Consider the following 25,840-nt stretch of genomic DNA (forward strand, 5'->3'; position numbering starts at 1 on the left):
TGTATGTCAGATCGAGGCGCATATTATCGGACTCAAACGGCCATTTTAAATATCGGTTGGTACGGTGAGCAGTTGGTAATCTGCGACCATCGTTGATAAAGTTGAGATATTTTTAAAAGTCTTCGGTCGTAGAAGAGAAGAAATACTATCGAACTACGTCTATAACTGTTTATTTAATATTTTCCGTGGATTTCTATTGATTTGTGGGTGATTGAAACAAGGGAGCCATCGACCAATTTGTGGTGAAAAGATGGCTTGTGGAGCAACGCTCAAGAGAAGTCATGATTTCGACCCATTGCATAGTCCTGGTCAAGGAACGCCAAAGCGAAGAAGGTGTATGCCAATGACACTGTCACCATCAACGCCCCCAACAAAGGCACATCAGCTCAATCCATCCCCATTTGCAGATGTGACTCCAAAATACACTTCAGGTAATCAAAAAAATCTGGGTAGAATGTTACATTTTGGGTCTTTATCTGTACCAGTACTAAGGATTTTGTTGTGTTACAAATGATCCGCGAAAGAAATTCACTCTCCATGTGTAACTGTTAAAATGTTTGGTTAATGACAATTTGACAGCCAAATTACTTTTGGATTCATTAAACAATACATCCTTGAAATGATTTCGAAATGCTAAGGACACAGACGACAGCAGTTAGCTGGCTTCATTGGTTGGCTACTGCAGTATGTATACAGACTACCCCTCCACCTTTTTGGGAAGGGATATGCACAAGCTAGTCCCTTGCATAGTAAGTTTCTATGTCTTTCAGACATCTCGCCAGATTAAAAAGAGCTTTTGTAAGTCCTTGGAACCCGAACCTGTCATAAGTGCCATTTTCAGTTTCCAAAATTAATAAAAAATACCACAGGTTTCTTGTTTTCGCTCACCATGAGCTATTTTCATGTGATAATGTTGTCTGAGTTTAGATGTATAGGAATTGCTTTGATGTTCAATTTCGAGGTTTAATCATATTAAAGGGACCTGGGATGTCAACTGATATAAACAAGGGCCAAAAAAACACCATATGAGTACCTTGCTCAAATACAAATTTTTAAAAGACACATTGTTGTCATGTGACAGAAATCCAGCAACATAATGATGCCCATTTAGTTCTGTCATTGCTTACTACCATCTTTCTTTTCTTCTAAAAACACAATTCTAAAACTAATTTAGAAAGAATGCAATACCGGACACCTATCATGCCTATGGCATACCGCCATATTCACACAAATTCTGCTGAGGCATCCATCATTTTCCTGCCGCTTTACAGTTTATTTCCTTAGCTAATGGGCTCTTAACCCTCTGGATGCCGAGTTTTCTTTTCTGACGCATATTTTCCTAAGATCCGAAAAGGGAAGGTTGTGCCAGAATTGCGCTCACGTGGCACTGGATTTATTTCTGGCTATAAAATTACGCAGAGGTGGAAAATAATAAATTTCCTATTTGATGGTGTAAATTTAACTGCCAGTATTAAACCGTTTTTTAAAAAAAGACACTTCTAAGTGTTTGACAATTTATTCTGCATTGAAAAACAGTAAATTTCTCCGATTATTATCGTACACGATAAAAGTACTGTGCAACGATTTTTTTTATTTAGAAGCTTTACGGAAACCGTGAGCGAACAAAATACTGCCTTATATCTGAACGACATAACTACATATCAAATGGAGTTATGTGCGTATGTATAACGACATACATTCAATGTAAAAAATAGCATGCTGTAAATTAATTAATTAATTTTCTCTGACGCCAAAAGGCGACAGAGGTTACACACAAAGAAAAGGGGGCATAACTCCGCTATGCTTAGCACTAGTTTATTGTATCGCAGAATTTTCTTCTGGGGCTGTTTTATTGATTGGTATTGATATTTGTGAATGTGAAAACTGGCATCTTTTGTGAACTGACTTTCTGTGTTGACTTAAACTGTAGATTTCTAAGTGCTTTGGCCCAGTTAATAGCATCTTTGGAGTATATAATTTTTTTGTCATTTTCAGAACAAATTGCTGCTAGCATTAGTTTGGAGATAAAGAAGATGCAAAGGAGGCGCCAACTACAATATCCAGGTTCTACAAGTCCTCCCCATCCCTCCATGGACATGCCCTCTACCTCTGGCATGGAGAGCCCAACCTCTTCAAACTCCCAGTCATCTCTCTATAACACCCTATCACCAAGCAAAAAAGATGTACCTCTTTTCACATTTAGACAAGTTAGTATGATATGTGAGAGAATGGTCAAAGACAGAGAAGATCAGATCAGAGAAGAATACAACTCAGTCTTGACAAACAAGGTAGCTGGTAAGTATTAGAGGTGAAAAAAGTATGATTGTTGCTTCTGAACTCTTTCAACACCGTAGGCCGGTTTTCCGGGCCAAGAAGCATCGAGTCCCCAGACACTGTAGGCCGGTTTTCCGGCCAAGCCGTAGTCACGTCAAGATAGTATATATTTTTAAGGACCTACCTGTAATATCATTCATTTATTAAATCTTATCACATTTCACAATGTCTGAAATACGTATTCCATTTCAATTTATCATTTTATATCGATAAATTAAAAAATTATTCACTATTTCCCGCGATGTTATTGAAAATAAAATTCTCGGGCACACATTTCGACAACAGGTCCACATTGAACATGTCAAAGAGCAAAATAAAGACCTTTTAAACAAATCTTTAAATATATTATACAAAGTAATAAATAAAATCAACAAAAATATATCTAAAAGTAATCAAACTTACATCTTAGTTATTATTTTCATCTTTTCATGCAATCGCGTGTAATGTAAGTCAAATGACATCTCGGCTTTCGTCGCCTTGAATTCTCGGCTCTGTGTAAATGTGTAAAATGCACATTTCCTACACTGGTAGCACAACCAACATGAGCTTTCACTTACAAAGGCACCATCCATCTGCAATCTCAAGTAAATATACAAGTAATTTGGATGAAAATGGAAGTTGCAGTGATTTTGACACAAAAAGCTGTATACAGGTCAATGACTTGGACCCAAGAAATGTAATAAGTCAGTGGCAAAAGTCAACAAGTCACTTAAACAAAGATTCTTGATGCAGTAAAATTTCGAAGTTAAATCAATACTTTTAAAAAATCGGGCATAGCTTCCGCACACCCGGCTACCTGCCGGGTCTGGGAGCAATACTGCCATCAACTTCACCCCCCATCCCCCAGACACGAGGACAACTGTCACAAGCGTGCAATGTCTGACCTTTCCCCATGTTGAAATATATATTTTTTTTAAATAGCCTTGTACTTACTTACCTTTTGTTGAAAAAAACATTGCAAACATGACATTATTTCAACACATATCCAGGGTTATGGGTTTTCGGACACTGAAGAAACAGTCATAGTTTTCTCGCTGATCACATGAACAACTGTAAGTGTAAAACTTCTCATTCACTTATTCATAAAGGACAACTTTATCTTAGAATCAAGCCATCATCTGAGTATTTATAATTTCTGTGTGACGACTACCGTTATGGTGCAAGTATTCGTGATTGAAAACGTATGATGTCCGAAAACCTATGATCCGACGATAATAGTATTGTGTCATGAATAATAAGAAAGGCATAATTGATGCTGAAAGTTCTGATCGAAAACAGGACAATCCACGACGGTTCTCCGGAAACACGATATTTTCGGAGTATTTTTTTTAATCTTTGATTATATTTTTACGAGGAAGATGACTCTTTTCGAGGACCACAGTTTTAAAAAACGCGATTTTCAGCATTTTTGCGGAGATTTCACATAGTTAGATCTAATTATTTACGTTTTGAACAAATTGACCAGTCACCGAAGGGACTTCCCGCGCTACATGTATTTCGATTGCGAAAGTGTTATGTTGACATTTAATAGTCAAATTGCCTCAAATATGACTTTAAATGAGTCAAGGTATGGCATTTATGATATGTGTATCCATTCTCTTGCAAATAAAGTTCGTTTCAAGGCGTCTGACCGTGGTTGCTGTAAATAACGGTGAGTTGTGCGATCTACCGATCACTTCGCATACGATTTCGCCAAAATTATTATAATTATTGAATAAATTTTTTAATAAAATCTATAAGATATATTGCAAACGTAAGTCCAGATAAACAATGAACACCTTTTTATAACCAGATATTATAATAATAGGATTAAATTGCGTACTTCAGTTCGGATTTGTTGACTGGTATTTCCGTTGTTACGTGATCGCGGTGATCAGTTGATTATGTTTTTTTGAGATGGGGGGAAAACATCGTGTCATTGGAAAACTTGAGTTTATTATAAACATAAGTAAATTTTGGGACCATGCTTTACCGCCCACTATAACCGAGTAAGCGCTATTATTGACGGGCGCAATAGCGAGAGAACACTCACTGTATATGATGCTGAAAGCTCGGATAGAAAACAGGACAATATGTGTATTGTACATTCTCTCGATTGGCACTAAACTTTATGAGAGCATTTCATCGGGCATTAAAATCGATACCCTGAGTGGAATAATCCCTACTATTTAGTCATGAAATTATGACACGTGTGACGGCTTGCTTAGCATTTCTATCGGTCAAAAGTCCAACAACTTAAACAAACCATCGGTCAAATAGAAATTTTATCAGTCTATGACCGGTGACCGACAGCCATCTGAAACCCTGAGTTGTAAACTTATAATGAAAATTGCAAGCGAATGAAAGAAAAGTTTACCGTATTTTCTTGAGTATAGTGCGCACTTTTTTTCGAAAAAACACAGCTGTGTAGAAGGGGGTGCGCATTATACACGAATTATGAGTTTGGATGTTTTTTCCCCCCATGGAAAGACATTACCGTGAGCACGAAACACCGGAAATACCATGTCAACAAATCCATACTGAAGTACGCAAAATACTTATGTAATTACACTGTCTGGCTATAAAAAGTGTTCTTTTTATATCTGGACTTATGTTTGTAACTTATTTCATCGATTTTATTCAAAATTCCTTATAATATTGTTTTTATTAATTTCGGCAAATCGTGTGTGAAGCGATCGGAAGATCGCACAACTCACCGTTATAAGCAGCAACCACGGTCAGAATACCGCTATTGACGCCTTGAAACAAACTTTAGTTGACAGAGAATGGATACATATATCATAAATGACATACTTTGACTCGTTAAAAGTCATATTTGTTTTTGTTTGACGATTCTATGTCAACATGAAATTCTCGCGATCACGTGCGCATGAGCCTTGACTGTGACTGGTCAGACATGTTCCATGTAAAAAATAATACCCAGGAATAGCGATCAGCTGCTTCGCTTAGGGTTATTATTATTTTAAATATGTTTAGTAAAGGTTGCATATAATTAAGAAAATAATTGAATATATTATTCCTGATAAATAAAATAGTTTCAGATACAATTGTTGCCGATCCTTGCATTAAAAATCTTATAAAGTTATATCATTGGGTGTGTCTTGACCGAATCACCGGTCGATTCCAAGAAAATGTGTGTACAGCTGATTGCTGTTTCCAGCTTAGTTTACGAGAAAATACGCAAAGTAATCTTAATCCCTAAATATAAAACAATGCCTAGCAGAACAATAAATACTTTTTAACGGTAAATAAACATGTCTGGTGATTTTTTATCTCAAATTTCGAATTTGTACTGACGAAGTTTCTCAGCACCCGTTCGTTTGCCGGACTTCGGGTACGGTGTAAAAAATTTCTGCGCATAATGTTCAAATTTCTTTTTTTCCAAAATATTGAACCCGCTAGAGGGGGGTGCGCATTATACATGGGTGCGCACTATACTCAAGAAAATACGGTAGATGTTATTGTCTGGTCAGACTTAACCAGTGTTTAGTGTTAGTATTTGTTGCTTGGGTTAAGCAGTGTTTATATTGTTGGCTTTTTATTTTTAAATTAAGATATAAGAACATTTGACATTTTTTTCCATTTATGCTATGTAGGCTGAATCATTTTTATACTAATTCTTCTTCGTGGTATTTTACTGGTGGAGCTGGTTCAGCATGTTCAGGGCAGTGTTGTTAATTACCAGTAACTCATAAAAGTAGCTGACAAAGTATGACAATAGCTGACTGATAAATGATTTGATTATGGTGAAGTGAGGCTTGACATTGAGTTAATTATGATGTGTGATAACTATTTTGTTTCCCCAAGATGTGGTCACAAGTGACATGAAGCAATTGAACACTTCCATTCATTTAAATGACAAACAAATGTGGGACTGTATTCACTTTTCAGCATTTCTTAAAAGTACATTTCAAGTTCCAACTAACTTGTTATCCCCTGCCCAACAAAGTTGGCGGGGGATATAGAAACGGGCTCCGTTCGTCCGTCAAGTTTCGTTTCCGGAGCATAACTCATAAACCATTCAATATTTTTTCATCAAACTTTGCAGGTCTGTCAGGTACATGCTGAACTAGTGCCTTTTGCTATTGAGAAATTTTAGAAATGTTTATTTTTTAAGTTTCCATGGCAACAAGATGGACTTAGGTTCTGTGAGGGGTAGGGTTCGTTTCCGGAGCATAACTCATAAACCGTTCAATATTTATCATCAAACTTTGCAGGTCTGTCAGGTACATGCTGAACTAGTGCTTTTTGCTATTGAGAAATTTTAGAAATATTTATTTTTTACGTTTACAAGATGGACATGGTTTTTTTACAATTTCCATGACAAGTTCCACCTCGGTTAAAAAAGGTTAGGGTTTGTTTAGATTCAATTATGTCATCAATTCTGCAACAGGGGCAGGGGATATAACCACGTTAGTGGCAAACTCTTGTTAGTGTCTGACACTTGTTTGAATAAACAGAATCAACCTTTTCTAAGTATTATTATTTTACAAAATAATCTACTGATAGTGATTAGAACACATTATTATGAATATGATGTGTAATAATTTCCTTCTAAATTTACGCTTAAAAGGTCGGTATTGCTGTATCAAGATACTCTTGATATCTTGACCTTCAAATCTTGAGGTGCCTGTATAGTGACACCCCTAGCCGTAATCTACTATGAAGTGCCGTATGATATATTCAAAAAATACTTCAATCGTGTTATCCTGAACATTTTAACTTAACCAAGGCATCACAACCTATTTTTATCCCCCGCCCAATGAAGTTGGCGTGGATATTGAAACTGTCTCCTTCTGTCCGTCCGTCACGTTTCGTGACCGGAGCATAACTCAGAAACCGTTCAATATTTTTTCATGAAACTTTGCATGTCTGTCAGGTACATGCTGAACTGGTGCTTTTTGCTATTTAGAAATTTTAGAAATTAACATTTATTACGTTTCCATGGCAACAAGATGGACTTAGGTTCTGTGAGGGTAGGGTTCATTTCCGGAGCATAACTCAGAAACCGTTCAATATTTTTTCATCAAACTTTGCAGGTCTGTCAGGTACATGCTGAACTGGTGCCTTTTGCTATTGATAAATTTTAGAAATATTTATTTTTTACGTTTACAAGATGGACATGGTTCCAAACTCATCTTTTTTTTACAATTTCCATGACAAGTTCCACCTCGGTTAAAAAAGGTTAGGGTTTGTTTAGATTCAATTATGTCATAAATTCTGCAACAGGGGCAGGGGATATAACCACGTTAGTGGCAAACTCTTGTTAGTGTCTGACACTTGTTTGAATAAACAGAATCAACCTTTTCTAAGTATTATTATTTTACAAAATAATCTACTGATAGTGATTAGAACACATTATTATGAATGTGATGTGTAATAATTTCCTTCTAAATTTACGCTTAAAAGGTCGGTAAAAGGTTTGTCAGGTACATGCTGAACTGGTGCCTTATGCTTTTTAGAAATTTTAGAAATTTACATTTTTTACGTTTCGATGGCAACAAGATGGGTTTAGGTTCTAAACTCTTCTTTTTTATACAATTTCCATGACAAGTTCCACCTCGGTTAAAAAAGGTTAGGGTTTGTTTAGATTTAATTATGTCATCAATTCTGCTACAGGGGTGGGGGATATAGCCACGTTAGTGGCAAACTCTTGTTAAAACTTGTGTCAGAGCCTATAAATCAGGTGACAAATGCTGAGATGTCATTTGACTTGCATTACACAATTAACAAGTTTGACAATTTGTATATTTTTCTTTTATTGGTTTTGTTTATTACTTTATTTAATTTACCAATTTACATGAATCTTCTTTATTTTGCTCTTTGACATGTTCGATCATCAATTTACCATTTGTTAAAAGCAATGCCATTGAAATTTTGAGTTGCTGTGGTGGTACTTCAAGTTTGCTAATACATTTTCTGTTTTGGAGAGATTTGTCATGGTTTGAGATTAAAATGATACCATGTCATTGCTTCATTTAGCCAGGAACGGTGAGGTAGCCTTGGTGTTAAGGTGTTCGTTCGTCACGCCAAGATCCAGGTTTGATTTCCCACATGGGTACAATGTGTGAAGTCCATTTCAGGCGCTAAAAGCGGCATAAAACCATACTCACTCACTCATTTAGCCTTCCTTTCCTGAAAGGATAGCCAACTCAGGAAGAGGAAGGCGCAAACAATATTTAATTGATAATCCATCAGCTTGATCATATGAACATAACAGAAATAATTATCCAAAGCTTGTCCTCACTGGATAACCTCATTTTTGGAAATCTGTATATTGTGATCCTTATTATCTTTTTTTCCAGAGCAATACGAGGCATTTTTGAAATTCAACCATGACCAATTGCGAAGGAGATTTGGAGATGCTCCAATGAGTTGTAAGTACATGTACCTTGTTTTGACCTAGACTTTCACTAAAAACAGCCCACCAATAATGCTGTCTTGACTGGATTGAAGGGATTTTTCAGGATTTATTCAATCTTGGATGAGGCAAGCGGCATATTGATTACAATACCCTATTTTCTTGAGTATGGTGCGCACTTTTCCCCCAAAAAATACAGCTGTGTAGAAGAGGGTGCGCATTATACATAATGATTTTTGATGTCTCTCTCACTCCTCTCCCCCCCCCCCCCCCCCAAGCAAAGACATTACCATGAGCATGTCACACTGCAAATGCCATGTCAACAAATCTGTACTTTATCAAGTAATTACACTGTCTGGTTATAAAAAGTGTTCATTGTATATCTGGACTTCAGTTTGTAACTTACAGTGTTCCCTCGTTATTGCGCCCTTCAATATAGCGCTAGCTCGGTTATATCGCGTGGTAAAGCATGGCTCCCCAAATTTACTAACATTTTCAATACATTAAAGTTTTCCAAAGACACAATGTTTTCCCCCCATCTCAGAAAACATTATCAGTGATCACGTAACAGCGGAAATACAAGTCAACAAATCCGAACTGAAGTACACAATTTAATCCTATTATTATAATATCTTGTAATAATTGTTTAACTGGACTAATGTTGCCATATATATATTTTAATTATACTACTCAAAAGAAGTTAAGGATCACCCAATTCTTTCATATTGGTAAAGTTAATCTGTCATGGCATGAGCTTAACTATTGTAATATGAAAGAATCAGGTGATCCTTAACTTTTGAGTAGTATATATTTTAAATTTCATTCAATTATTACATTCTATAATCGTATGCGAAGTGATCGGTAGATCTCACCATTATTAACAGCAACCACGGTCAGATTACCACTATTAACGCCTTGAAACGAACTTTAGTTGCAAGAGAATGGATACAAATATCATAAATGCCATACCATGACTCGCTAAAAGTCATATTTGAGGCTGTTTGACTATTAAATGTCAACATAATGTTTTCGCTATCGAAATACAATCAGCATGGAAAGTCCCTACGGTTACTGGTCAAAATCGTTTCATACGTCAAAAAATATCCTGCATACAATCTGTACCAAAGTGCTACGCTTGTCGTTCTTATAATTTTAACTATATATGGTGGAAGCTGCAACTAAAATAACACGATATATGAATATATTATTCCTGATAAAATAATAATATCAGATACAATTTCTTCCAACATTGCATCAAATTTCTTTTAAGTGGTATCACTGGGTACGTTTTAACTGAATCACGGTAGATTGGGAGGAAACGCGTGCACAGCTGATTGCTATTTCCGGCTTAGTTTACGGGAAAATACACACGGTAATCTTAATCTCTGCATATAAAAGAATACCTTAGAGAGCAGGAAATATATTTTAAATGTTAAATCATCATGTCTACTAGTGATGTTTTTTATAAAATTTCATACTTTTATTGACCAAGTTTGTTATAGATCTACCTGTTTATTCTCCTGAAGGGATACAATGTGTTGGGTTTTTTTAAAGCGCATATTAATACTTGATAAATCTTTTTCTACACTATGAATCATAAATAACTTCTATTCTAATCTTTTTTGAAACCCTGAAACGTGCAAGGTAGATCGTGTTAGGTAGGCAGAGCATGTATACTGTTTTGTTGTCATCTACCACCTGCGACTCAACCTTCGTTAAACTGCTGATCATCTATAATGCTCATCAATTATTTGGACCCCGAAGGTAGCGTTGTAGCGAGGGATCACTGTATTTCATTAATTTTATTCAAAATTCCTTTTAATGTTTTAATTTCATCAAAATCGTGTTTAAAGCAATCGGAAGATCACATAACTATTAACAGCAACCACGGTCAGATTACCGCTGTTTACGCCTTGAAACGAACTTTAGTTGACAGAGGCCAATGGATACATATATAAAAAATGCCATACTTTGACTTGTCAAAAGTCATATTTGTTGTAGTTTGACAATTCTATGTCAACATGTAGTTTTTATGATCACGTGTGTGGGAGCCTTGACGGTGTCTGGTCAAATTGTTCCATGTTGGGAAAAAATAACAGGCAATAGTGATCAGCTGCACCAAAGTGCTACACATAGGGTTATTATTTTTTAAATGATTAAAAAATAGTTTCAGATACAATTTTCCTTGCATCAAAATCCTTTGAAGTTATATCATTGGGTTAGTTTTAACCGAATCACTGGTAGATTCCAAGAAAATGTGTGTACAGCTGATTGCTGTTTCCGGCTTAGTTCAAGAGAATATACACAAGGTAATCTGAATCCCAGCATGTAAAACAATGCCTAGCAACAAAAAATACCATTCAGATTTACGGTAAATCAGCATGCCTTGGGATTTTTTTATGTTTTTTGGTTTTGTTTTGTTTTTTGGTGTGTTTTTTTCAAATTTGAGTTTTATCACCTGTTTGTTTACCTGAATTCGCTGAAGGGGTATGATGGATTTTTTTCTGCACATATTTGAAATTTCTTGTTTTGTTTTTTCAAAATACTGAATACGCTAGAGGGGGTTATGCACTATACGCAAGAAAATACAGTATTTGGAAAAAAGCTCCTTCAAGACATTTTGGATGATGAGTGGGTGTCCCTTATTAGGAACCTGCATAAACCGTCAAACTAATTTCCGTATCATATCTCCAATATCTTAAATCATGTTTTGATTGAATAATTTCTATTTACAAAAATATTAATGCCTGAAGGAACATGAACCATTGTAAATGACTGTGGTCAACAGGTTTTCATCTATTTGTCAGTCTGATGTACATGTATAAATAAAATTAAAATAAATGCAGATCATCACCAGCATTGGATCTGACATCCTTGATCAATTGATGGGTTTCAGAATATCGAGTCAAAAAAGGTCCTTATCATGTTCCACATGTCTGTCTTATGGTTGGAGTGAAAAGAAATGTGCCTGTGTACATGAATATCCTTGCCTCAGCCACACCCCATGACTTTAGTTCACCTTATGTGATCTATTTTGCACAAATAAGTACCGCTGCAAACCTGTTTTTCCTTTATATGCAATTACAGTATCACAACTACCTCAGCTGCAGCTTTAGAAACTAACAGTTTTCGTCCACAAGTCCTTATAATAACATATAGCAAAACCCTTAAAAATGGCAATTTTCCACTAGTCCTTATGATACCTTTACCATTGGGCAGTTTGGCAAGGACTATAGTACTAGTGCCAATTTCTAACCCTGCAGCTGGTGTGTATAAAAGTGCCCCTGCCATCATGAAACAAGAATTGGAAAGGAAAGTTGTATTATCTATCAAAAACATGTCTTTATTTGAATGCTCTTTGGTTAAGTGCTAGATATTGTCAGTGTCATAAAAATAAAATAAAACATTTTTTTCATGAGGATTTTTCTTTGCTAGACCTGTCAAAACCATGTGACAAGTTAGGGAGAATTATAACTTCATTTATATAATAAAAGCCCTCATTTCTGAGGTGTCCATATTTTTAGCTCACCTTATGCCATACCTAGCATCCGTTGTCAGAACGTCACAATTTATTCAAACGACTTCTTCTGAACCACTAATTGGAAATTATCAAAATTTGACTGGACTGGCTAACCCCACAAATAGGGGTTATTTGGCTATATTGCTTTAAATGACTTCCTCTCTGGAACTAAGAGATAGTTATCAACCATATTTGATTGGAAGCATTCTCCAATGGTGATGATTCAAATTGGAGAAATGGCAGGGCTGAACCCCGGGGACTAAAGGGCGGGGCCTAATAGAGTTCATAACTTGGACACAGTAAAGATCCCCACCTCAAAACCATATGTTCAATTGAGAGTACAATGATGGAATGCTCATATGTTACCAGGACTGGCCCTTCTGTTCATATACATTTGTTTGTTATAAAGAGAATAATACCTTTATTATGATTTATCCTGGATCATAACATGGAAACAGTTCAGGTCTTTATGCGACATTTGTATCTAGAGAAATACACATTCCTGCTGTCAGATTTGCCATCCACCCATTTTAAATGCTGTCAGTCAAAATTACAATATATTTGCAGTATGATATACATGTACATTGCAAATATATTTTGTCATGATTGCGTAAATATCCAGGTAAGCGATACAGGCCCTATGGGCCTCTTAACATTTTCTTTCTATTTTTAGGACAAAACATGAGCCGTGTAGATCTACCAGTTTTGTTACGTAAAACAAATTCTTGTCTTAAAATGTGAAAAGGAATCATCCTTAATTTCACAAAATCCAGTTCAAATGTAGTGATTTTTTTACCCAAAATAGCTAGTGATTTGGTACCCAAATGGGTATGTGATTTTGTAGATCTACCTAGAATAATTTTCCTTTTTTTTTTCAAAGATATACATTAATTTTAGTATCCTAAAATTAATTAACTATCACTTTCCTATCAAGACAACACAATGAACTTAGGTTTAACCAACTTAACTTTTCTATCAAAACCAAACAATCTATTTCAAGGGTCAGTCATCAGGCGACAATTTTTTTATTTCTTGGTTTATGGATGCGCCACTCTTTCAAAGTCCAAATGTTAAAAAAAAAAAAATGAAAATTACCCTCTTTTTTTTATTACCGTTGATCATTTCGACAAAAAGTTTAAAAAAAGAAAAAAGATTTCATTTCCTCGTCGAGAGTAAAGCAAAGGGAAGTCACTCTGATATTTCTTGCTGGGATCCTTCTCTAATACCATCAAAGCTTGTCAACTCAAAGCGCAGTGGTGACCAGTTTAACTATTTAAACACTGTTGGCCGTTCAAAGCCACAAGTCACACCGCACGGTAGACCGTCCAAGTCACGTCAAAATAGTTTATAATTATATTAACCTACCGGTACTTGTCATATCATTCATTTATTAAATCTATCACATTTCACAATGTCTGAAATACGTATTCCATTTGATTTTATCATTTCTTTATCTATAGATCAAAAATGTATTCACTAGACACTATTTTCCCGCAATGTTATTGAAAATAAAATTCTCAGACACACTTCGACAACGGGTCCTCATCGAACATGTCAAACAGCAAAATAAAGACATTCCACGTGCTGAAACGTCTTTATTTACAAAGTAATAAAATCATCAAAAATATATCTATAAAAGTTGCCAAACTGACATCTTAGTTATTATTTCCAACTTTTCGTGCGATCGCATGTAATCGTCAGTCAAATGACATCTCGCCTTTCGTCGCCTCGATTTTTCGGCTCTGACACGATGTCTTAATGCCAAAATATATGCATAAGAAATCTTTGTCACAGCTCGTAACCTAGCTCTATGCATCCATAAAGTTCCATATTTTTAATATAGATCACGATTTCATGCTTAAACGTTCAGAATAACATGATTTAACCCAAACCTCTCGCCAAAGTCTGAAAATTACCGTTGCTGTAATTTGATTGGCTGCCTTAGGTCACGTGCTTAAATTTGACCAATCACGAACCTTGTAGCAGATTTTGTCGGTGAAACAATATAAGTTTTTTTTTAATGTATACTGACATGGCAGCCTTCGACGTATGTGTCATTCATACGAAGCTTTGAAAACGGAGGTAATTCCTCGTGTTAGTGAACGGACAGCCACTATCATCGGGAAATGGGTGATGACAGATATTATTTGTAATTCTTTTTAAAATAACGTTTCCAACAACGTAAACAAATGAAAATAAAAAAAGAAATGGGTAAGTGGATTTTATGAATTCTTATATTTGCCGAAAAAATCTTTAAATTTGCGCTTCATTGGTCCTTAATCTGGACGTTATGAATGTTTTAGCTTACATTATTTTTATTTAAAACAAACTTTATTTAGTTGTTAATGAATTATTTAAATAATGTAATACACATAACTTTCATATTTATAAACAATAGGATTAATTAGACCTTTCAAATAGTGTATGGCCAAACATGTAGTAGCAAAGATGTTAATTTCAGCATATAATTTCCTTGATAAATGTTGGTTTCATCTATCACACAAGAGTCTCTGGGAACTTGGTGTCACAGAAGTAATCTTCTGGTTGGCTGGTGTTGAAAGAGTTAAACGTTGCCCATGCTGCCAAAATAGCAGCGTCTTTCATGCATTTCCATCCATGACATGAATATTGTTATGTTGCCATTTGTGCACAAGCCTAGTGCCAGGGATATAATAAAAAGTTCTTGAAAAATTGAGTTATTTTACTTTTGTTACGCCAGGATATTTTTTTTCATACCTACCTAACTTTTTAGGACAAAATTCAAGTAAAAAAAGTGAGGCTTCTTTTTTCTTTTCTTTTTTAAATTGGCCTGCCTCACTTTTGAAATGAGTTTGAAATCCATAAACCAAGAAATAAGAAAAGTGTCGCCTCATATTATTAACTTAATGAAATGTTTTTTATGTTTAATCATTTACTAATGTTCACAATGTACATGAAAACATAAATATAATTATAGATCTATTGTCTTATTTTCTTAGGTACAAATTCACAAAGTATTTTGGGTACAATTTAATTTGTTTGGGGTACAAAATTACATTGAGCCTATATATATATACACCCTGAATCCAGTTGCTGTGTACCAAAATTTTCCTCGGTTTTGAGGACGGGATGTTCTCAGAAAAAGTTTCCATAATACTTTTCAATGCCTTTAATATTTTAAATTGTTCTTTTTTGCAATGATAAACCGATAACAATATTATGTTGTTATTATGTCATATCAATGTGTTATATCCCTCCCCACCGCCTTAGTTGTCAGAAATTAATTTGAAAAACATTGAGTTTGCAAATGATTTCGTTTGATAAACTTTCGGACACATTGACAAACGTCATTGATACGTTTGGGCGTGGCCTACCTCGCGATTTGTTGAGTTGAACAAAGTCAACAAACACTGCGAAAAATGACAAATATTGGATGACACGCAAAATCTGAATTGATATACATTCTAGGTAAACCATTCAATAGCAAAATAATGCAGTTTACGAGAAATAATCAAAATACTTGCAATTTTAGCTGTCATATCTGAAACCGGAAGCACGTACTGCATGTGACACATGGAAGCACAATATGCAAAAGTTGGTAAGCTATCAAAAAGAAATTCCGAAATAGATTCAAATTCAAAAGAAAATACATAATTTACTATATTTCGTCAACTATTTACCGTATTTTCTTGAGTATAGTGCGCACTTTTTTTCGAAAAAACACAGCTGTGTAGAAGGGGGTGCGCATTATACACGAATTATGAGTTTGGATGTTTTTTCCCCCCATGGAAAGACATTACTGTGAGCACGAAACACCAGAAATACCATGTCAACAAATCCATACTGAAGTACGCAAAATAATTATGTAATTACACTGTCTGGCTATAAAAAGTGTTCTTTGTATATCTGGACTTATGTTTGTAACTTATTTCATTGATTTTATTCAAAATTCCTTATAATATTGTTTTTATAAATTTCGGCGAAATCGTGTGTGAAGCGATCGGAAGATCGCACAACTCACCGTTATTAGCAGCAACCACGGTCAGAATACCGCTATTGACGCCTTGAAACAAACTTTAGTTGACAGAGAATGGATACATATATCATAAATGACATACTTTGACTCGTTAAAAGTCATATTTGTTTTTGTTTGACGATTCTATGTCAACATGAAATTCTCGCTATCACGTGATTACGTGCGCGTGAGCCTTGACGGTGACTGGTCAGACATGTTCCATGTAAAAAATAATACCCGGGAATAGCGATCAGCTGCTTCGCTTAGGGTTATTATTATTTTAAATATGTTTAGTAAAGGTTGCATATAACTAAGAAAATAATGGAATATATTATTCCTGATAAATAAAATAGTTTCAGATACAATTGTTGCCGATCCTTGCATTAAAAATCTTATAAAGTTATATCATTGGGTGTGTCTTGACCGAATCACCGGTCGATTCCAAGAAAACGTGTGTACAGCTGATTGCTGTTTCCAGCTTAGTTTACGAGAAAATACGCAAGGTAATCTTAATCCCTAAATATAAAACAATGCCTAGCAGAACAATAAATACTATTTAAACGGTAAATAAACATGTCTGGTGATTTTTTATCTCAAATTTCGAATTTGTACTGACAAGTTTCTCAGCACCCGTTCGTTTGCCGGACTTCGCTGAAAGGGTACGGTGTAAAAAAATTCTGCGCATAATATTCAAATTTCTTTTTTTCCAAAATATTGAACCCGCTAGAGGGGGGTGCCAATTATACATGGGTGCGCACTATACTCAAGAAAATACGGTACTATTTATTGATCTGGAGAGCAGTCTTCACTCCTATTTGTTTCATATTTCTTCATGATTGTCGCCATCAAATGTGTAAGTCTAAATCCGAATCTGTAATGGATTTCACGCTCGATGATTTTAAATTTAAAATATTTTCTGAAAACGAACGCAACGGAGAGCGATATAACGTATTGATATGCCATAATAATAACAACATAATATTTTTACTGGTCTAACATTACAAAAAGAACAATTTAAAATATTAAAGATGTTGTTGAAAACACTTCTGAGAACCTCCCGTCCTCTGAACCAATAAAATTTTGGTACACAACGAGGTAGTGTAAATATATATAGATTCTAGGCTCCTATATGTGATTTTGTACCCAAAACAAATTAAATTGTACCCAAAATACTTTGTGAATTTGTACCTAAGAAAATAAGACAATAGATCTATAATTATATTTATGTTTTCATGTAGATGAACAGAACACATAATAAAATATTTCATCAAGTTCATAATATGATTATGACTGTGATCCTTGAAATTGATTGTTTAGTTTTGAGAGAAAATTGACGTCTTGTCACTGAAGAAGAGGCCAGTTAAGTTGGTTAAACCTAAGTTAGAATGTACTTTTTTGATAGGAAAGTGATATTATGTTAAGTTTAAGACACCAAAATTAATGTATATCTTTGAAATAATTCTTGGTAGATCTAGATCTACAAAATCACATACACATTTGGGTAACAAATTACTAGAAATTTTGGGTACAAAAGTCACCACTGTACATTTCAACTGGTTTTCGTGAATCAATGGGATAAAAAAAAATCGTCTGAATGATTCCTTTTCTCATTTTAAGACAAGAATTTGTTTTACATAACAAAACATGCAGATCTACTCGGATCACGTTTTGTCCTTAAAATATATAAAAATGTGAAAAATATGGACACCTCAGAAATGAGGACATGATGACCTCGAATAAAGTTCTGTTTAACGATTAGATAATAAATTTACTGAAATAGTTCATAATTTACCATCGCGCTGTTATATGCTGATAAAAAAACAACAAATTTTTACTCAATTAAAATTAATATATCGTAGATATGAGTATTGAAATCAATTTGCACAAATGTTAGGATATTAAAAGGTTCCTAGCATGAAATGCAAACCACCTTCAATAACGTAATTCAGGTAAGCTCAAGAAAATTTACAAGTTTTGTGTTCGCTTTGGTCTTAACCTTGGTATGATTGAAAACATCGGGATATTTTTATATAGTATTGGGTAGTTTTCAATCAGGAATAAATGTGAAAAATATTTCTTCAATTGACCCTTGTTTAATGAGGCACCGACTGTTTGAAATCACCCACCCTCTTTAGAGCGCCTTATGCTAAAATTAATCCAGCAGGCAGGGGTAAGAAGTGTGAAAACAATTCAGCAGGCTAAAGGTTAAAGCAACATTCTTTACATTTCAGTAAGGACAGTTTGAGCTGCTCCTATAGGTCTGGTTTGTATTCATCTCTTGTGGAAAAGTATTTGTCTATAATTAGCCTTGGTGCTACATAGATAAGTTGTTTTGTGATTCATTGTTGTAATTCTGACCTTTTTTACTTGCAGATGTGTCATAAGATTGCTTTCTGAGGTATGGATGATTGGCAGAGTTTGTGAAAATGTGAAGCTTTTTATGCATGCTGGAAGACTTTCTTTGAAAAGAAACCTGTTCATTTTATATGTTGATTTTGAGCCCACATTAAGCGGCTTGCTTTTATTACCAAGCAACAGTGGAATTGCTTGGACATGAAACTTCTACAACTTTTACATATGACACAATCTATACATGAGGGACTTGTTTGTGTTTGTTGATATGGTGGCCAGTGATCAAGCAAGCCCATGCTGCTCAGCCTTGTGATTTGACTTAGCCTTGGTGCTAAACTTGTCAATAGCAACCTTTTCTTTTGATTGTATCATTGTCATGGGCATTCGATGATAACATTGTCATTAGCACTTTGTGCAACATGTACATAGAAAATTGAGACTTATGTGTTGGTTGCTCGCTCGTCTGTCAGAAGTGAATGCAGAGTGATTGATGCCAACTGTAGTTTCAAAGTCTGTTGTAGGTAGATTTAAAAAAAAGTGAATTTTTATGTTTTCTTCTGTATTTTATTTAATATTGGTAACTTATATAGCAACTTGTGTAAATACTTCTTAGAGAAATTTGCTTAATAAAGATGGTTTCAACAGTTTTTATGCATCTTGACATCAATGTATCAAGTAATGTTTTTTACCCACACCCTTTTTCAGAACATTGGGATGACATCCTGCCATGGGTTGCGTCAGAACGGTCAAAAAGACAGTATTTGTGCAACTGTATGTATGTGAATATTGTGTACAGAAGCTTATCCAGGCATAAGTCAGTCAAAAGCAGTGTCAGAACATAACATGTATGTTACGAGTAACATTCCTCAATACATGCAGTACTGGGTACCCAGTCAGTTTCCGCATGGCAGCCCCCACCCTGTACGCATGATTTATTGTTTAAAATCGAAGGCATTGCTTAGCGTTTACGGAAACTAGACATAATAGAATACTCAGTGGGTCAAAAGAAAGAAGGGATGAAAGCTATCAGAAATAGGATGAACTCCCGATGAAGAAGAAACTAGCCAGCAGCTGAATATTTCTTCATCCCACAATGAATTCATCTTTGAACAGAAAGCTCCACGATGTGATAGATTTACAATGTAGATCTATGCGTGATAATCTGCTCTTCAGCCTGCAGGAGGGTGGGGATAACAAGAATTGTGTGGCTACTGTTCAGAGCTTCTGTACAGATAAGCTGGAGCTAACACAGACGCCGGACACAGAATGTGCACACAGAATTGGAAAGCCAAGTAGCGGGAAAATTCGAACCATCATAGCCAAATTCCGCAAGTTTCCAACGTGATTTTTTTTAGAAAAGACTTAAAATGTATAATTCTCTATTTCTCTATTTCGGAGCAATTCCCCAAAGAAATACAAGAAAGCAGGAAAGCGTTTTGTCAGCATTCAAGAAAACTCATTCAAGCTTGATGTACCATATTACAAACTGTTCGTAATCCCAAGGTTAAAATCCAAATCAAAGCAAGGAGGTGAAATGATTATTCTTATTAAGGATGTTATCTTCACTAGTATCAATGGCTCAAATTTGTTTTGAAACCATTGCTCTATAACTGTTTGCAGCAAAGATTTATTTTGTGCATTGCTGTACCTCCCACCACAAAACTTCATAATCATACACAATCCAAACATGACTACATCGAGAGATCATTGTGCAGTTGCAGACCATGTGATAACGTGATGCAGACAATCAACGCAACAGTACACGTTAACCCACAGATCCCGGTCATAATGGGAATGGGAATAAATTGTTGTTGCGTAAATCAAATCGGAATTCTAAATTGTCGACCTAAAATAACATAGCTAATGACTTCACATTAAATTGTCCACGTGGATTAAGTGTCATAGACTATCTAATATGTATTTCTGACATGTTTGAAATGTTCCCATTTGTAGGTGATATACTTAAGCCATTGACACACAAATCTGTACACTTGTCTTGAATGGTTTATTTTAAACTTCAGCATGGATTGATTCATACATTCTTGATTCAGTCTTGAACCATTGTGACCGATTTTATGTATTTCTTCCAACTGGCAATTTAATTGTAAGGCTTATTGTTGACAGGTACAAGCTTTAATAAAAACAACTGTGAAATATTTCAACTTGTAACTGATGTAGCTGTAGCGCCAGCGCAGCATACCCAGGGAACCAGGCTGCTTACATCCATGTGCTTGGCCTTGCACAGACTAAAACCAGGATAATTTACCAGGACAAACCAAAGAAAGTCGAGAACTAAAATTACTTATCCTCACACGTGGTAGCCTACATTCCCGACCCCTTAAATGTGAAACATTTATCATTATAACTACATATAAAGGTCATATCAGTATATTGTCTGTAATATCCACCATGTTCTCAGACAACGCCCCCATCCATGTTGAAATGTCTACAGTATCTTTTTACACTTGAAGTCGACAACATTGTCACACACCAAGACCAAGTTCAGGGACAAGCGCGTCTAATTCATCGTTGAGTGAAGTTTTTCTTGAACAAAGTAAAGCAGTTCTTGTTAATATGGACCGCCTCCGTGGTCTAGTGGTAGAGCGGAAGGTCCGGGGTTCGATTCCCTGCCAAGGATAAAACAAGGGCTGGTCGGGTCGGAGTCGGTATACTGTGTCTTGAGGGGGGTATTCATGTTAAGCTGCGACATGGTATCTGTGTGCTAGCACTATAAATCGGCATTAGTCCGGACTACTACAAGCATACACACACACACACACACACACACACACACGCATGCACGTCGCTATATAAGTGCATTAATCTTGAACGCGACGTTAAACCCCATTTCACCTGACCTTGTTAATATACACAGGTTGAATACCATTATTGTTTTGATCCAGACACTCGTAACCCATAACCACCTGCCAGGGTTGATCACAAGCCGTGATTTGATGACACTTTGAAAACGTGTTATACTAATCACTCTTGTGCGCTTTGTGTCTTTATTAGAAATAAGACATATGAAAACCATGTAAATTAAGTTAATAAGAAAAGAGTGTATAAAATAACTGAAAGAAAAAATAAAAGAACATTTACATTCTGAAGGTAATAGGCAAGATCGACTCAGAAAACCGAATCCCAAACAATTTCATGCCGATCTTTAAAAACGGAAAAGGGGCAATATTGACGTTTCTTCAGTTGACTTTTATAATTATTTCCGAGTCATTACGGGTGATGAGAATGATGGGATGTCATCGTGGTTCCCGTTATTAGGTGACGTAGGATTGCATGAGCTCGATAAGGAGATAACGCAGGATGAAATACAGCAAGCAATTACAGTTTCCTAAAACGTGGAAGGTCTCGTGGTGATGACCTTGTGATATTCTCTGATACTGTTAAGGGGCTACAGAAAACAGTTTTATTTGGATCATGAAAATACAAGTCGGGGACAAGTGATACTTGTACAAATATTTGCCCATTACTGTACAGTCGTTACCCGTAAGTTGAAAACTAAGTGCAGACAGAATCATTACAAAAAAAAGAATTTTTTAGACATTCGATGGCATTTGATTGGCTAACCACGCAGTGATTATGTCTCCCGCAGAATGGAGGGAGACATTTTGTTTTTGGCACGGTTCCCGTCGGCGTTCCCACCGTTTCCACCGTTTCCGGACCATAACTCAGAAACCGTTTAATATTTTTTCGCGGAACTTTGTATACACATTAACCCAGCACTGAAGTGGTGCCTTTTGCTATTTAGAGATTTTTGACATTTTTATTTTTTCTCATTTCCATGGAGATAACTTGAACATAGACTCTGAATGGGGGTAAGCTTGGTTTCCGGACCATAACTCGGAAACCGTTTAATATTTTTTCGCGAAACTTTGTATACACATTAACCCAGCACTGAAGTGGTGCCTTTTGCTATTTAGAGATTTCTGACATTTTTATTTTTTCTCGTTTCCATGGAGATAACTTGAACATAGACTCTGAATGGGGGTAAGCTTGGTTTCCGGACCATAACTCGGAAACCGTTTAATATTTTTTCGCGAAACTTTGTATACACATTAACCCAGCACTGAAGTGGTGCCTTTTGCTATTACAGTTTCCATGACATCACATATGTCATTGTGTAGAAGACCTGCAGAGTCAGATACACGGGCAATTACATCACAGAGACTTTCCTTTGTGCCATATAACATTGCTACATCATTTCTGATATGTTGGGGATATTAATATATTTGTGTCCAAACTCTATTAGTACTTTAAGTGGATTTTCTACAAATACTTCAGTAACAAGAAAACTGTGCTACTTAGATGACTACACTGTCAGGTGGGTAAATGATTGAGGGATTAGTGGTGTTGATTAGACGCTGAAGTGGTGCCCATCAGTTGTTTGAAATTTCTAGGAGTTCTATTTTTGTCTCTGTTATTTAGTAATGGAGGGTGGGAATGAGGAGATGGGGTTTAACGTGAAGTAAACGAATGAATGGGGGTTAGGGGAGTGGGGGGAGACATATGTTTTTACGAGTAAAAACACTTTCTAGTTTCGTTTGCGTTTGTATTCCCATAAACCTAAAACAGTTAGACCATGCCCACTAAACTGTTAAAACAGTTCCAAAGTTATTATTGTTGAGATATTTATTTTCGAGGATTCACTTATATGTTTTTGCGAATTTACACAAAGTGTGCGCTCCAGACTGTTCGTTTGTAAATACCTCCATAAACTAAATTATTGAAGTCAATTCTTGAATAATCTATGTTCCATTGGCATAATAAAGAAAGCTGTCACGTTTAATGGATAGTTGCCAACCTATTGGTACCCAAATGTTTAATGTTGTATTTGTTTGAAAATGTAAAGAGGCAACTTCTACCATACCACCACTGCACATGTAACTCACGATTGCTATTCTGAGATACGTTGTAAATGACGCAGGGCAACAAAGTCGTTAGAACAGTTGACGTAAATATTATATAGAAAGTAGCGACACTCGTTTGATTTATGATGGATTGATTGATCTTTGAAAGTTTTATAGATTTTCGGGCAACGAGGTCCATTGTAGGTGCATAATCATGATTTAGCTTATATAACGGGAAAACTAAAAGGTTGCCGCTTCAACGTGTATCTAAGTGTTCACCGAGTGGAATCATTCGGTTGTGTGGCTGCTTTATGTGTGAAGGGTGAAGATTCAAGCTCCTTTTTTTAATTTAAGTTCTGTCTTTCCGATATACTTTTCATTGCACAACTACAAACAATCAAGTAAATAACATTTCTAGTATCACAAGTCATACTTTGTGAGAGAAACTCTTGGGGACTCTATGAATATATTATATCTCTGTCATATTCGTTTGTTGTTACTTTTGATAACTAGTACTGTCATAGCGACTGATTTACGACACCCATTGTCTGAAGAACATTTAATTGCAAAGGCTCATTTCCCTGGAGCCATGACATCTATATGCCTTGAAACACTTAATTGCTGTTATTTAAAAGATTTTAATCCTAATTGTTAATCCCTATTTTTGTGTACATCGACCGTCTGCCATCCTGCAGATGAATTACTGTTTACATTTATATTTATTACTTACTAAATGTCAGGTGACCTTGGCTATTTATAAGCCTTGGTCCAGAGACATTGAAAAAGAAAGGTCTTACCCTTAGCCTAGCTAGGGTTAGGCTGGGTGCTCCGGGGCACCTAGACAACAACCACTACCACCATGTGCTGACCTGGCACATACTGTCTTTTGTATGTATATATCTACATGTAGAAAGTAAGCCTGTATATACCGCAAGCGATCGTCTCCAAATTGTAACATCCTACTGAGAACCATACGTCGGTCCCTTGCATATACGAGTGTGCAAATTATTCATTAATCAACGTCAGACCACACGCGTTGTTAATTTGGTGGAGCTATCGGGTATGACAGACTTCTTAGTCTGTTCTTTCCTGTACCGCTTTGCAGCATGGCATATGGTTCACAATACTGTAGGAAGTGACAGTCTCTTATTAAAAGGATATACTACCTTCCTGAAGGCCAATCCCCAAGAACGAAGAAACGGCCTTTAACAAGATTGAAGAAAGAACAAGAACCTCTCCGATCAAGAACAAGTTCTCCGATCCCAAACCATACCCTGCTCGAATATCTTAGCAACACTGCTAAGACTTCCCCTTCAAGATGTCGTTGCTGCACATGACCTAAGAAAAGAAGTATACACGCGTATCCCACAGAGATCCGACCACAGCCATCATCATTCAGACCCTGCACAATACAGAAACCGCCTCACGGGCACCTACAAGATATCTCATGGGGACTTACTAATTTGTGTTTACTTACATGGACTCAATCAAGGATATATATTGTGTGACTGTTGAATAGTGCAACCAGGTATGTTTAATCAAAGCCAGTATAATAATGTCAAAATGTGTCTTCCAAAATTCAGTTTTGTATATGTGCAATATACTCCAAATTACATCTTTAGTCAAGCTAGATCTTTGAAGTTATTGTGTAGGGAATCTTTGAAATGTCTCCAAGCCACGCCAGACATATAGTTGCAGCTAGGGCCCAAACAAACCTAAGCTGTAGGGTTATCCAGTCACACCTTAAAGCTCGACTCGTAATTTCAAAAATCTAAACGACAAAATTTATCATTTGTTACAAGTTATTAATGTACACAGTTTGGTACAAAATTGAATGTATTGTCTAGGACTTTGAATTCAGATTAGGGATATTCTTTTGTGAGCCACCCCCACACATATGTTTATTGTATGTCAGTATTAAGTAATTATCAGCACAGCAGTATTCAGCATTTCAGAGTTTTGATGTCGGAATTAAGGATTTTTTTTCTTGGGCATCGCACCCACAATATCTGGGCAAGCTCTGTCAAAGACACGGGAAGAGCACCCATTGTACTTAAAAGGGCAATAGTACCCACAAGTACCGTTTGAGTCGCGCGATAAGTTAGACTCCTGGTTTCAAATTTCTTTATGCGAAATATTTGCTGAAATGTTTCATTTGTACTTTTTATGACATAACTCATTATCATTATTCGGTACTGAGTCGCACCGCCAAACCAGACTCCTGAATTCAAAGAACCTTCAGTGATATATTTATTGAATCTGTGCAAAGAGGTAATTACCTTGTCGTGAAATTGCACATTACAAAGATCACTTGGTTAGTTTTCAAACTGGTACTACATCAAATTGCCTAGATGATCACTTTCATACCGTCATTGCATAGATATATTTGTTGCATAAGGATTTCATGTAAATTTTGT

At 35.8% G+C, this 25,840-nt stretch overlaps 1 protein-coding gene across 1 annotated transcript; it reads left to right on the forward strand.

Moving 5' to 3' along the window:
* The first annotated feature begins 2 nt into the window (after positions 1 to 2).
* LOC124114716 (akirin-2-like) lies at positions 3 to 19,208 on the forward strand. The gene is made up of 4 exons (XM_046475422.1): positions 3 to 431; positions 1,996 to 2,295; positions 8,640 to 8,711; positions 18,583 to 19,208. Exons 1-4 carry the CDS (start codon positions 251 to 253, stop codon positions 18,591 to 18,593), a joined length of 564 nt encoding a protein of 187 aa, XP_046331378.1. The 5' UTR covers positions 3 to 250; the 3' UTR covers positions 18,594 to 19,208.
* Positions 19,209 to 25,840: the final 6,632 nt, after the last annotated feature.

This window comes from Haliotis rufescens, unplaced genomic scaffold (assembly GCF_023055435.1).
Source record: "Haliotis rufescens isolate VD_foot unplaced genomic scaffold, xgHalRufe1.0.p SCAF_5, whole genome shotgun sequence".
NCBI lineage: Eukaryota > Metazoa > Mollusca > Gastropoda > Lepetellida > Haliotidae > Haliotis > Haliotis rufescens.

Coding starts and splice junctions, on each gene's coding strand:
- LOC124114716 (XM_046475422.1), top strand. CDS start 251: ATGGCTTGTGGAGCAACGCTCAAGAGAAGTCATGATTTCGACCCATTG. Junction 432..1,995: donor GACTCCAAAATACACTTCAG/GTAATCAAAAAA, acceptor TGTCATTTTCAG/AACAAATTGCTGCTAGCATT. Junction 2,296..8,639: donor CTTGACAAACAAGGTAGCTG/GTAAGTATTAGA, acceptor CTTTTTTTCCAG/AGCAATACGAGGCATTTTTG.